Consider the following 14,216-nt stretch of genomic DNA (forward strand, 5'->3'; position numbering starts at 1 on the left):
ATCAAACTCAGTTTCCTTATCTGGAGCCCATTCTTGCTGTGTTTTCAAGATTAAGATAAAAGAATGGAAGATCCCAGATAAAACTGGAAAAACAGAGGTTATGTAAGAATGGTTGGAGGAAGAAGGGAAACTATACATCCTCCTCTATTCCTGCCTCTCTCCCACGTTCTTACTTCCCAGACTTAAACTGCCCCAGAAAGGCTGGGTAAAATCCTGCTAACAGGTCTCTTTGGAACTGATGATTCCAGAGGTTCTTGCTACCACAGTTAGCAGTTCCCAGCAGTTGAATTAAACAGTGAAAACAATAAGACGTGATTCTAAATTAGCCTCTGAGCTGTCTCGCAGATTGGCTCGTCAGAAAAACTTAGGCGATTTGGGAAAGGAAGGAAAACTGGAATGACGGTAATACTGATACTCCACTGCCTGTCCTCCCAAAACTACACCCAAACTGGTTACAATGCCACTCTGTAAAGATACTGGAAATCCACAACTTGATCGAGTTTATACAAAATCATGCAAATCTAATCTCCACAAGGGCAGGGATCTTTGATTTGTTCACTGATGTTACCAAGTGCCTAGAATGGTACCTGGCACTCTCAATAAATACTTGTTGAATAAATGAGTTAAACAAAAATCAGTGACAGGGATCAACTGGAAGTGTTCTATTTAGGGTCTTTTAATAAAGATGGGAAAAATGATGTAGCAATTTAACGGTGCTATTATACTTCATTAAGGATGTCGCACACTTTTCCAAAAATAGATTTATTTTTAAAAACAAAAATCAGACAAGTTTATCGAGTCAGATTTTCCAGAGACAAACCAGAGTTTGAATTTCAGCTTTCAGAGTGAAAGTTAAGCATCAGCACTCTCATGCAGAAGTATCTCTCTCTGCAGGACGTAAAATATTCAGCTTGACTGCAAGCACTCAATTCTCTAAATCTTGTTTGTATTTCTGCCATCATTTTACTCCATTCCAGGGCTCTGGCACACAAGATAATCCACCTCTAAAATTCAAAACTTCCAAATTGAGATGAACGATTGTTGGGCTTGGGTTGGGGTTTATAACCAATTCGATCATTAATCATTTGTTCCCTGCCCTTGGGGTCACTGCTGAGCCCAATGGCACCTTCTCCATCACTGCCTCCTACAACATCCACATCTTCCTTTTGTTTCTTACGGGTCTGAAAGTATAAAAGTTTTAGTATTAAGGTAATATTCTATTCATTAACAAACATTTATTTAGCATCTACCATGTATTAGGCACAGGGTAAAGGATAGGGTTCGGGTCTACAGAACAATAAACTGAAATCCTAGGTTTAGATGGTTAGGGGCACAAGGGGGATACACGGATATAGTGATAAAGGATGTAACCCCTACCCTCCAGGATGTCACAGTCTAACAGGGAAACAGGTAAATAGACCATTACAACACAGGGTGATCAGGGCTATGACAGAGGAAAGTCCACACAAGAGATGGAAAAATAAAGCAACCAGTAAAACAATAACCACCAGAAATTAACAGCTTAGCTGACACCATGAGATTAAATGTACCGCAGGAAAAGAAGGTTTTGTGCTATCTTATCATGAGGCCTGATTTGGGGAATTCATTTTGTTTTCAGATAAAAGGTTTGGCTCTTAAGCCACAAGTAATTGCAGAATTCACAAAGTCTATGTCTCAGTTTGATCATTTTCAAAGAGAAAAACTAACACCCCACAACTACCACTACCTGAGAGTTCCTTAGCAGAAGAATGGCTCCACTACACTAATCCCTGGAATCACTGCTATTCTTCACCACTTACTGCTGAACAGTGAGCATTTAAATGCCAGTGTCAAAATATTATAGTGAATAAGTGAGGTATTACTTTTTATATATATACAAACATAATGACCTTCCTGAGTTACTCTCTAGGCTACATTACCCAATAAATAACATTAGAAAGTTCTCCCCAAACACCTTTGTGAAAACAAGTTCTAAAAGGCAAAGGATGATATTGTTTCATCTTATAAGCCATGAGAAAGTCGGAATATCCAAGTAGAATGAAATCATTTAAAAGGCTTCCCAGGGCTTCCCTGGTGGCGCAGTGGTTGAGAGTCTGCCTGCCAATGCAGGGGACACGGGTTCAAGCCCTGGTCTGGGAGGATCCCACATGCCACGGAGCGACTGGGCCCGTGAGCCACAATTGCTGAGCCTGCGCGTCTGGAGCCTGTGCTCCACAACAAGAGAGGCCGTGATAGTGAGAGGCCCGCGCACCGCGATGAAGAGTGGCCCCCACTTGCCGCAACTGGAGGAGGCCCTCGCGCAGAAACGAGGACCCAACACAGCCATAAATTAATTAATTAATTAATTAAATTTAAAAAAAAAAAAGTAAAAAAAAAAAAAAGGCTTCCCACTGTGAACAACTGCTGACTGTTTCAAAATCCAGAGTCAGGGCTTCCCTGGTGGCTCAGCAGTTAAGAATCCGCCTGCCAATTCAGGGGACACAGGTTCGAGCTGTGGTCCAGGAAGATCCCACATGCCACAGAGCAACTAAGGCCGTGCACCACAACTACTGAGCCTGCACTCTAGAGCCTGTGAGCCACAACTACTGAGCCCATGTGCCACAACTACTGAAGCCCATGCGCCTAGAGCCCATGCTCTGCAACAAGAGAAGCCACCACAATGAGAAGCCCATGCACACGAGGAAGAGGAGCCCCTGCTCGCCATAGCTAGAGAAAGCCCGTGCGCAGCAACAAAGACCCAACACAGCCAAAAAAAAAAAAAAAACCAGAGTCATCAAAATGTAATCAAACTAATTTCAGTAACAAATGAAATACCAGTTTTCTACTGTTTTTATTTTAGTGCAGGGCAAAAACTATCCCTCTCCCCTAAGTTGCTCTAAAATGGGTGAAACCCATTGGATAACTGCCTTTAGTAGAAAGATTAAAAACAACAAAAATACCTAGGAATAAATTTATACCTAGAAATAAATTTAACTAAGAAGGTGAAAAGACCTGTACACTTAAAACTATGAGATATTGTTGAAAGAAACTGAAGAAGATACAAAGGAATGAAAAAGTATTCCATGCTCATGGATAGGAAGAATTAACAGTTAAAATGTCTATAACTATCTAAAGCAATCTACAGATTCAATGCAATCCCCGTCAAAATCCCAACAACATTTTTCACAGAAATAGAACAAAAATTCCTAAAATTTGAAATTTGTATGGTATCACAAAAGACCCCAAATAGCCAAAGCAATCCTGAAAAAAAGAACAAAGCTGGAGGTATCACACTCCCTGATTTCAAATTATACTACAAAGCCACAGTAATCAAAACAGCATGGTATTAGCAGAAAAAGAGACACACAGATCAATAGAACAGAACTGAGAGCCCAGAAATAAACCCTCACACATATGGATAATAGATTTATGACAAAGTAGCAAAGAACATACAATGGAGAAAGGACAGTCTCTTCAATAAAGGCTGTTGAGAAAGCTGAACAGCCACATGCAAAACAATGAAGCTAGACCACTATCTTACACCATACACAAAAATTAACTCAAAATGGATTAAAGACTTGAATGTAAGACCTGAAACCATAAAACTCCTAGAAGAAAACATAGGCAGTATGCTATTTGACATTGGTCTTAGCAGTATCTTTCTGAGTATGTCTCCTCAGGCAAGGGAAACAAAAGCAAAAATAAACAAATGGGACTATATCAAACTAAAAAGCATCTGCTCAGCAAAGGAAACCATCAACAAAATGAAAAGACAGCCTACCAAATGGGAAAAGATATTTGCAAACAATTTATCTGATAAGGGGTTAATACCCAAAATATATAAAGAACTCATACAACTCAACAACAAAAAAACAGACAACCCAAGAATCTGAATAACCATTTTTCTAAAGAAGACATACAGATGGCCAACAGGCATATGAAAAGATGTTCAACATCACTAATTATCAGGGAAATGCAAATCAGAACCACAATGAAATATCACCTCATGCCCACTGGAATGGCTATTATCAAAAAGACAAGAAATAATAAGTGTTAGAGAGGATGTGGAGAAAAGGAAATCTTCACACACTATTGGTGAGAATGTAAACTGGTGCAGCCACTATGGAAAACTGTATGGAGATTTCTCAAAAAATAAAGAGTAGAACTACCATATGATCCAGCAATTCCACTCCTGGGTATATATCCAAAGAAAACACTAATTCAAAAGGGTAAGTGCACCACCATGTTTATCGCAGCATTATTTACAATAGCCAACATATGGAAACGTAAGTGTCCCTTGACAGATGACTGGATAAAGAAAATGTGGTGTATATATATATATATATATATATATATATATATATATATATATATACATATATATATATATATATATATATACACACACACACACACACATACACACAATGGAACACTACTCAGTCATAAAAATTACTTCAATTAAAAAAGAAAGTAACTCAAAAGTGAGCTGACTCTGCAGAGTCAAAGTTCAGTATAAGACTAACACTTTACGAGACTCATTACAACTGAAGTTTGAACCATAAAGGGCACTTCAGGAAAAGAGCAGAGTGTGCATAGGCACTGAGATTAAAGATAGTTCAGCAGTGGAAGATAAAGTGGAGAGATGACCAAGGACCAGATCACAAAGGGCCTTACATGCCATCCTAAGGTTTTTGGACTTTATTCTAAAGGCCAATAAAAGAACTGAAGTCTTATCAATGGACATCTAATACCGCAGCGTAAGGCTATACTTAAAAATACATACTGGGGCTTCCCTGGTGGTGCAGTGGTTAAGAATCCGCCTGCCAATGCAGCGGACACAGGTTCGAGCCCTGGTCCGGGAAGATCCCACATGCCGCGGAGCAACTAGGCCTGTGTGCCACAACTACTGAGCCCGCACTCTAGAGCCCGCGAGCCACAACTACTGAGCCCGCGTGCCACAACTACTGAAGCCCGCGCGCCTGGAGCCTGTACTCTGCAACAAGAGAGGCCATCACAGTGAGAAGCCTGTGCACCACGACGAAGAGTGGCCCCCACTCACCACAACTAGAGAAAGCCCATGCGCAGCAACAAAGACCCAGTGCAGCCAAAAGTAAATTAATTAATTAATTAATTAATTAATTTTAAAAAGATACATATTGAACTCCTACTATGTACTAGATGCTGGGAACTCAACGATGGAGAAGACAGACATGATTTCTACAATCAGGGTTCCTAATGTAAATGATTTTACAATAAACAAAGAAATCATTATAAATTATAATAAGCTCTTAGATAGCCTCAACCACCAGAGGGCAGACAGCAGAAGCAAGAAAAACTATAATCCTGCAGCCTGTGGAACAAAAACCACATTCACAGAAAGACAGACAAGATGAAAAGGCAGAGGGCTATATACCAGATTAAGGAACAAGATAAAACTCCAGAAAAACAACTAAATGAAGTGGAGATAGGCAACCTTCCAGAAAAAGAATTCAGAATAATGATGGTGAAGATGATACAGGACCTCGGAATAAGAATGGAGGCAAAGATCGAGAAGATGCAAGAAATGTTTAACAAAGACCTAGAAGAATTAAAGAACAAACAAACAGAGATGAACAATACAATAACTGAAATGAAAACTACACTAGAAGGAATCAATAGCAGAATAACTGAGGCAGAAGAATGGATAAGTGACTTGGAAGACAGAATGGTGGAATTCACTGCTGCGGAACAGACTAAAGAAAAAAGAATGAAAAGAAATGAAGACAGCCTAAGAGACCTCTGGAACAACATTAAACACAACAACATCCGCATTATAGGGGTCCCAGAAGGAGAAGAGAGAGAGAAAGGACCAGAGAAAATATTTGAAGAGATTATAGTCAAAAACTTCCCTAACATGGGAAAGGAAATAGCCACCCAAGTCCAGGAAGCGCAGCGAGTCCCAGGCAGGATAAACCCAAGGAGAAACACGCTGAGACACATAGTAATCAGATTGGCAAAAATTAAAGACAAAGAAAAATTATTGAAAGCAACAAGGGAAAAACGACAAATAACATACAAGGGAACTCCCATAAGGTTAACAGCTGATTTCTCAGCAGAAACTCCACAAGCCAGAAGGGAGTGGCATGATATACTTAAAGTGATGAAAGGGAAGAACCTACAACCAAGATTACTCTACCCGGCAAGGATCTCATTCAGATTTGATGGAGAAATCAAAAGCTTTACAGACAAGCAAAAGCTAAGAGAATTCAGCACCACCAAACCAGCTCTACAACAAATGCTAAAGGAACTTCTCTAAGTGGGAAACACAAGAGAAGAAAAGGACCTACAAAAACAAACCCAAAACAATTAAGAAAATGGTCATAGGAACATACATATCAATAATTACCTTACACGTGAATGGATTAAATGCTCCAACCAAAAGACACAGGCTTGCTGAATGGATACAAAAACAAGACACACAAATATGCTGTCTACAAGAGACCCACTTCAGACCTAGGGACACATACAGACTGAAAGTGAGGGGATGGAAAAAGATATTCCATGCAAGTGGAAATCAAAAGAAAGCTGGAGTAGCTATACTCATATCAGATAAAATAGACTTTAAAATAAAGAATGTTACAAGAGACAAGGAAGGACACTACATAATGATCAAGGGATCAATCCAAGAAGAAGATATAACAATTATAAATATATATGCACCCAACATAGGAGCACCTCAATACATAAGGCAACTGATAACAGCTATAAAAGAGGAAATCGACAGTAACACAATAATAGTGGGGGACTTTAACACCTCACTTACACCAATGGACAGATCATCCAAAATGAAAATAAATAAGGAAACAGAAGCTTTAAATGACACAATAGACCAGATAGATTTAATTGATATTTTAGGACATTCTATCCAAAAACAGCAGATTACACTTTCTTCTCAAGTGCGCATGAAACATTCTCCAGGATAGATCACATCTTGTGTCACAAATCAAGCCTCAGTAAATTTAAGAAAACTGAAATCATATCAAGCATCTTTTCTGACCACAACGCTATGAGATTAGAAATGAATTATAGGGAAAAAAACGTAAAAAACACAAACACATGGAGGCTAAACAATACGTTACTAAATAACCAAGAGATCACTGAAGAAATCAAAGAGGAAATCAAAAAATACCTAGAGACAAATGACAATGTAAACACAATGATCCAAAACCTATGGGATGCAGCCAAAGCAGTTCTAAGAGGGAAGTTTATAGCTATACAAGCCTACCTAAAGAAACAAGAAAAATCTCAAGTAAACAATCTAAACTTACACCTAAAGGAACTAGAGAAAGAAGAACAAACAAAACCCAAAGTTAGCAGAAGGAAAGAAATCATAAAGATCAGAGCAGAAATAAATGAAATAGAAACAAAGAAAACAATAGCAAAGATCAATAAATTAAAAGCTGGTTCTTTGAGAAGATAAACAAAATTGATAAGCCATTAGCCAGACTCATCAAGAAAAAGAGGGAGAGGACTCAAATCAATAAAATTAGAAATGAAAAAGGAGAAGTTACAACAGACACCGCAGAAATACAAACCATCCTAAGAGACTACTACAAGCAACTTTATGCCAATAAAATGGACAACCTGGAAGAAATGGACAAATTCTTAGAAAGGTATAGCCTTCCAAGACTGAACCAGGAAGAAACAGAAAATATGAACAGACCAATCACAAGTATTGAAATTGAAACTGTGATTAAAAATCTTCCAACAAACAAAAGTCCAGGACCAGATGGCTTCACAGGTGAATTCTATCAAACATTTAGAGAAGAGCTAACACCCATCCTTCTCAAACTCTTCCAAAAAATTGCAGAGGAAGGAACACTCCCAAACTCATTCTATGAGGCCACCATCACCCTGATACCAAAACCAGACAAAGATACTACAGAAAAAGAAAATTACAGACCAATATCACTGATGAATATAGATGCAAAAATCCTCAACAAAAACAGCAACAGAATCCAACAACACATAAAAAGGATCATACACCACGATCAAGTGGGGTTTATCCCAGGGATGCAAGGATTCTTCAATATACGCAAATCAATCAATGGGATACACCATATTAACAAACTGAAGAATAAAAACCATATGATCATCTCAATAGATGCAGAAAAAGCTTTGGACAAAATTCAACACCCATTTAGGATAAAAACTCTCCAGAAAGTGGGCATAGAGGGAACCTACCTCAACATAATAAAGGCCATATACGACAAACCCATGGCAAACATCATTCTCAATGGTGAAAAACTGGAAGCATTTCCTCTAAGATCAGGAACAAGACAAGGGTGTCCACTCTCACCACTATTATTCAACATAGTTCTGGAAGTCCTAGCCACGGCAATCAGAGAAGAAAAAGAAATAAAAGGAATACAAATTGGAAAAGAAGAAGTAAAACTGTCACTGTTTGCAGATGACATGATATTATACATAGGGAATCCTAAAGATGCCACCAGAAAACTACTAGAGCTAATCAATGAATTTGGTAAAGTTGCAGGATACAAAATTAATGCACAGAAATCTCTTGCATTCCTATACACTAATGATGAAAAATCTAAAAGAGAAATTATGGAAACACTCCCATTTACCATTGCAACAAAAAGAATAAAATACCTAGGAATAAACCTACCTAGGGAGACAAAAGACCTGTATGCAGAAAACTATAAGACACTGATGAAAGAAATTAAAGATGATACCAACAGGTGGAGAGATATACCATGTTCTTGGATTGGAAGAATCAATATTGTGAAAATGACTATACTACCCAAAGCAATCTACAGATTCAACGCAAAAAAAAATTAAAAAATTATAATAAGTGCTATGAAATAAAAGAATAAAGTGCTTTGAGAGACCCTAATGAGATGGAGGCAGCATGGGTAGGAATGATACACCTAAGTTGGATAGGGTCAGAAGAGGCCTCTCAGACTGAGGAAGTGACATTCAAACTGAGACATGAAGAAACAGGAAGCACTCCAGGCAGAGGAAAATAATATGTGCAAAGGCCATGAGTTATAAATAGTTTAGCATATTCAAGGAAATAAAGAAAACCAATGTGCCTAGGGTACAGAGGGCAAGGCAAAGAGTGACAGAAGGTGAAAGAACATTTAAAAGCTTGTAGGCCATGATAAGGAACTGAGGTTTTATTCCAAGTGCAGGAAACCACTGAGGAGTTTTAAGCATGAGAATGACATGATCTGAAATTTTTTAAAGATCATTCTAGACATCTGATGGAGAATGGATTGAAGACACAAAAATGGAAGTAGAGAGACAACTTGTGATGCTACTGAAATTGTACAGAGTTGATGGTTATTTGGACTAGGGTTCTAATGGTGGAGATGAAAAGGTATGGGTAGATTCCAGAAATATTCTGGAGGTAGAGCCGAAGGATTTATGGACAGATTGAATATAAAAGGTGAGGGAAAGGGAGAACTCAAGATTGACTCTTAGGTTTCTGGCTTGAGGAACTACATAGATATTGACATAGGGAACTCTGAGGTGAAACTGGTTTGAGGAAGAAATCAAGAGGTTTTTGTTTTAACATGTTAAGTATAGTATGCTGAATAATGACCTCCAAAGCTATCAGGTCCTAATCCCTGGATCCTGTAATTGTTGCCTTGTATGTGAAAAGGGTCTTTGCAGATGTGATTAAATTAAGGATGTTGTGATGGGGACATTATCCTGGATTATCTGGGTGGGCCCTTAATGCCAACACAGGTATCCTTATAAGAGGGGGCAGATGGGCTTCCCTGGTGGCACAGTGGTTGAGAATCCGCCTGCCAATGCAGGGGACACGGGTTCGAGCCCTGGTCTGGGAAGATCCCACATGCCGCGGAGCAGCTGGGCCCGTGAGCCACAACTACTGAGCCTGCGCGTCTGGAGCCTGTGCTCCGCAACAAGAGAGGCCGCGATAGTAAGAGGCCCGCGCACCGCGATGAAGAGTGGCCCCCGCTTGCCACAACTAGAGAAAGCCCTCGCACAGAAACGAAGACCCAACACAGCCATAAATAAATTAATTAATTAATTAAAAAAATAGAAAAGATATCTTAAAAAAAAAAAAAAAAAAGAGGGGGCAGAGGGAAACTTCACAGACAGAAGAGGAGAAGGCAATGTGATCACGGAGGCAGACACTGGAGTGATATGGCCACAAGTCAAGGAATGTCAGCAGCCACCAAATACTGCAATAGTCAAGGAATAGATTCTTCCCTAGAGCCTCTGGAGGGAGTGTGGTCCTGCTGACATCCTGATTTTGGATCAGTGATACCGATTTCAGATTTCTGGCCTACAGAACTGTGAAAGCATAAATTTCTGTTGCTTTAAACCACCAAGTTTGTGGCAATTTGTTACAGCAGCCACAGGAAACTAATACATTATGTTTAAGATGCCTGTAAAGCATCCAAATAGAGACTTCGAATAAGCTGTTGGTATAAGAATCTGGAATCCAAAAGTTAGAGTTATTGTTTTAAATATTCCTAATGGTTTGAAAGTTGCACTCTTACCTCCAGGTCCTTTCGAATGCTTTCAAACTCCTCAATGTCATCAAGCTTCAGCTCCAGACGGGTTGGTTTTCGTCTCAGCATAATGAAACCAACACTAAGGGACAGACCCAGTGAACTATCAGCTGTTAAAAATGGCAGAGAGGAGGAAAAATTTGAAGGGATAAATCTCAGCTACAAATATGTTCAATTTGTAAGCATGCACACTAAAATGAATGGTGATACAAAAGACTCATTTGGATTCACACATTGACTTCTAAGTCTTTACGTGTATAATTATTACATTTTTATTACGTGATGGAGATCCACCACTCTGTAATTCCCAAAAGCTCTTTCTTCCAGAACTTAAAATAGCAAGGTGCCTGTAAAAGAGGATTCTAGGCAACAATCACTTTAATTTCATGCTCCATTCACAAAGAAATATTCTAGCTAAGATAATAAAGTTAAAATATCACATTTTAATTCGGTACAGTTAGTAGGAGAGTATACAAACCATTAAATTTGATCAACAACAGTATGTGGGAATTATGAGAGATTTGTGATCACTCCCAAATGCTAAAATGAGTTTACTAAGTCTCATGAAAACTCCCTCTAACTCACCAATTCACAGGGTTATCCTCAGGGTCTAAATAGGTCCTAAATGGATAGGTCATTCATTAAACAAACAGTTCTTATGCTCCAGCTACAGAGTTAAGAGGCATAGTCACAGTCTGTGGGGAAAACAAACACATAAATGGAAAATTGCAGTGTACTGTAATAAGAACTCTGATGAGGGTAATGCAATGGCATCACACACACACACAATCCAGTGGGGTGAACAGGGATGTGGAAGACTTCCTGGAGGAGATGATGTCTTAGTTGCCTTGTGAAGGGCAGGCAGAGAGGATTAAAGGCATCCCAGGCAGAGAGAACAAGTATGCACAGAAGCTCAAGAGAACACTCTGGAATCTGAAAACCCAAAGTAATGCTTATGCTTTAAAAAAAAAAAGAGCTGGGTTTTTTTAGAAGAAAATAAAACTCCCTAACTGAGTTTAAAAGCTGTTGATGGCATCATCTTTATATTCTCACAGCATCCAGTAGAGAATGTCTGCAATTACCAGCCATTAAATGTTCTGTTGAATAAACTGGCTACACTCTTCTTCTACATTCTCATGTTTATTCTAACACAGAAATACTATGATGCTGGCAAAATTACCCCTATTTTACAGATAAAGTCTAAACTGTTCAGTTTGATTAGTAAATGTCAACCTCCTGGGGAATTCCCTGGCGATCCAGTGGTTAGGACTCCGCGCTTCCACTGCAGAGGGCACGGGTTTGATCCCTCTCCAGGGAACTAAGATCCCGCATGCCGCAGCAGAGCAACCAAAAAAAAAAGTCAGCCTCCTGTGAAAATTATATACAGGTCACATGGTGAGGATTAAATGAAAATGATGTAAGTGAAAGCTCCTTTAAAATATGTACAGATATAAATTATTATTATATGTATCTAGGATATAGCTAGGGACTGTGAAGTATACAAAGGAAGAAATGTCTCCTCCTTCTACCATGAAGCTTGGGACAGATACAAGTGATGTTATCAACTCGAAACAACGGCACATTACATTTCAAATTGCTTTGTACTAAATCAGATACTATCTTTTTTTCTTTTATTATTTTTTTATTGGAGTATAATTGCTTTACAATGCTGTGTTAGTTTCTGCCGCACAGCGAAGTGAACCAGCCATACGCATACACACACCCCCTCCCTCTTAGACCTCCCTCCTCCCCATCCACCCAACTAGGCCATCACAGAGCATGGAACTGAGCTCCCTGTGCTATACAGCAGGTTCCCACTAGCTATCTATTTTACACATGGTAGTGTATTTATGTCAAACCTAATCTCCCAGTTCATCCCACCCTCCCCTTCCCCGCCATGTCCACACGTCCGTTCTCTACGTTTGCCTTTCTATTCTTGCCCTGCAAATAGGTTCATCTGTACCATTTTTCTAAATTCCACATATATGCGTTAATATACGATATTTGTTTTTCTCTTTCTGACTTACTTCACTCTGTATGACAGACTCTAGGTCCATCCACATTTCTACAAATGACCCAATTTCATTTCTTTTTATGGCCGAGTAATATTCCATTATATATATGTACAACATCTTCTTTATCTGTTCATCTGTCGATGGACATTTAGGTTGTTTCCATGTCCTGGCTATTGTAAATAGTGCTGCACAGTTGGTGGGAATGTAAATTGATACAGATACTATCTTGATTCCAAAGTAGACAAAAGGTAGAGGAAGCCAAAGTTCCAAGGGGGGAGAATGCTTAAAAGAAAAAACAGGGACTTCCCTCGTGGCGCAGTGGTTAAGAATCTGCCTGCCAATGCAGGGGACACGGGTTCGATCCCTGGTCCGGGAAGATCCCACATGCCGCGGAGCAACTAAACCTGTGCGCCACAACTACTGAGCCCACGTGTCACAACAACTGAAGCCCACGCGCCTAGAGCCTGAGCTCTGCAACAAGAGAAGCCACCGCAATGAGAAGCCCACGCACCACAACGAAAAGTAGCCCCTGCTCGCCACAACTAGAGAAAGCCAGCCCAGCAACGAAGACCCAATGCAGCCAAAAAATAATTAATTAATTAATTATTTTAAAAATGGGAAAAGAAACAACTGTGATACATTTTAACTTTCCTGCAAACTATAAAAAGATCGCCACTAGGGAGCAGTATAGAGTAATGGGTAAAAGTGCTTGTTCTGGAGGCGAAAGGGCAGAGGGCACAGATTCTAATCCCATCGCTACTGATCTTGGACCATCAGCTTCACCTTTCACTAGATCTTGGTTTCCTCGTCTGTACCTGTACTCTATTGTTGTATGGATTGAATGTCGTATTGCAGCGTCAATTCCTGTAACATAACCTGGCATTTAGTAACGCTCAAAACAGGCATTATTATTGTAATTGTCCTCGGGGAGGGCAGGGGGCTCTGCCAGCTCGGGAAACACCAAATATTTTGACCATCTCCAACCCCGACACGGAGACAAAAACCTTGTCTTGTCCATCTCTGATGCCCAGCACCCAGCGCACCCAGGGCTGTGCAGAGTTGCTGGCGTGCAGTTTACCTGACGCCTCAAATTCATCATCTCACTCTGAGTAAGACAGACCGGGCTGAAGACAGCAAAAGCAGGCCTTGGATCCTCGCCAGGTCTTTATTTCCTTCGGCGCTAGAGGGCTCTTCGAACTTACTCTCTCGCCACTGCCCAAATCCACCGAAAACCCACCCAGCTCAGAAGAAACCGCCGAGAGAACTTCCTGACAGCGGAAGAGAACAGCACTCCTTCCGCAGCTCCAGGGCCGCACTCGCTGGTCCAGAGCGAGGGTTTCCATGGCAACACGGTCCTTCGCTCCCGTAGGACTTAAAGCCCCTCGCAGGGCCCGGAGCGACAGCAGGCCCCGGAAGCCGTCTATTCACTCCCCGAGTTCAGTCCGTAGCCGCGCGACTCGCCGCACCTACCTCTTTTCAGACCTGTTCAGCCCGTTCCCGGAACCTCGGCGCTCACCCCGAATCTCCGGCTAAGCCAACTGGACTACACTTCCCAGACTGCTCTGAGTCTCTCTCCTCGCAGAACCCCGTCCTCCGCTTGCTTTTCTCGGAGGCTCCACGGAACACACCACTCGACGCGCCCAGACTCTTTTCTACTACAATTCCCATCATGCTC

General features: G+C 40.4%; 1 protein-coding gene across 7 annotated transcripts; it reads right to left on the minus strand.

The window, feature by feature from the left end:
* Nucleotides 1-746: 746 nt before the first annotated feature.
* Nucleotides 747-14,203, minus strand: CDC26 (cell division cycle 26). 7 transcript variants are annotated; one of them, XM_036855139.1, is made up of 4 exons: nucleotides 14,012-14,203; nucleotides 11,112-11,221; nucleotides 10,515-10,608; nucleotides 747-1,181 (listed from the first exon to the last, which is right to left on the minus strand). In XM_036855139.1, exons 2-4 carry the CDS (start codon nucleotides 11,162-11,164, stop codon nucleotides 1,005-1,007), a joined length of 324 nt encoding a protein of 107 aa, XP_036711034.1. In that variant the 5' UTR covers nucleotides 11,165-11,221; nucleotides 14,012-14,203; the 3' UTR covers nucleotides 747-1,004. The 7 variants fall into 7 exon arrangements, with proteins under 7 accessions (XP_036711034.1, XP_036711039.1, XP_036711035.1 ...); XM_036855144.1 differs by having other exon boundaries at nucleotides 10,515-10,636; nucleotides 14,012-14,201; XM_036855140.1 differs by lacking the exon at nucleotides 14,012-14,203 and adding an exon at nucleotides 13,779-13,874.
* Nucleotides 14,204-14,216: the final 13 nt, after the last annotated feature.

This window comes from Balaenoptera musculus, chromosome 6, assembly GCF_009873245.2.
Source record: "Balaenoptera musculus isolate JJ_BM4_2016_0621 chromosome 6, mBalMus1.pri.v3, whole genome shotgun sequence".
Taxonomy (NCBI): Eukaryota; Metazoa; Chordata; class Mammalia; order Artiodactyla; family Balaenopteridae; genus Balaenoptera; species Balaenoptera musculus.

Bases quoted from the DNA above. Each gene is read 5' to 3' on its own strand.
- CDC26 (XM_036855138.1), bottom strand. From the start codon at position 13,884: ATGGAAACCCTCGCTCTGGACCAGCGAGTGCGGCCCTGGAGCTGCGGA. The intron at 10,637-13,778 runs GTGGGTTTTCGG...CATTTTTAACAG, and splicing joins GGCGGTTTCTTCTGAGCTGG to CTGATAGTTCACTGGGTCTG. The intron at 1,182-10,514 runs GTAAGAGTGCAA...TTATACTTTCAG, and splicing joins GCATTCGAAAGGACCTGGAG to ACCCGTAAGAAACAAAAGGA.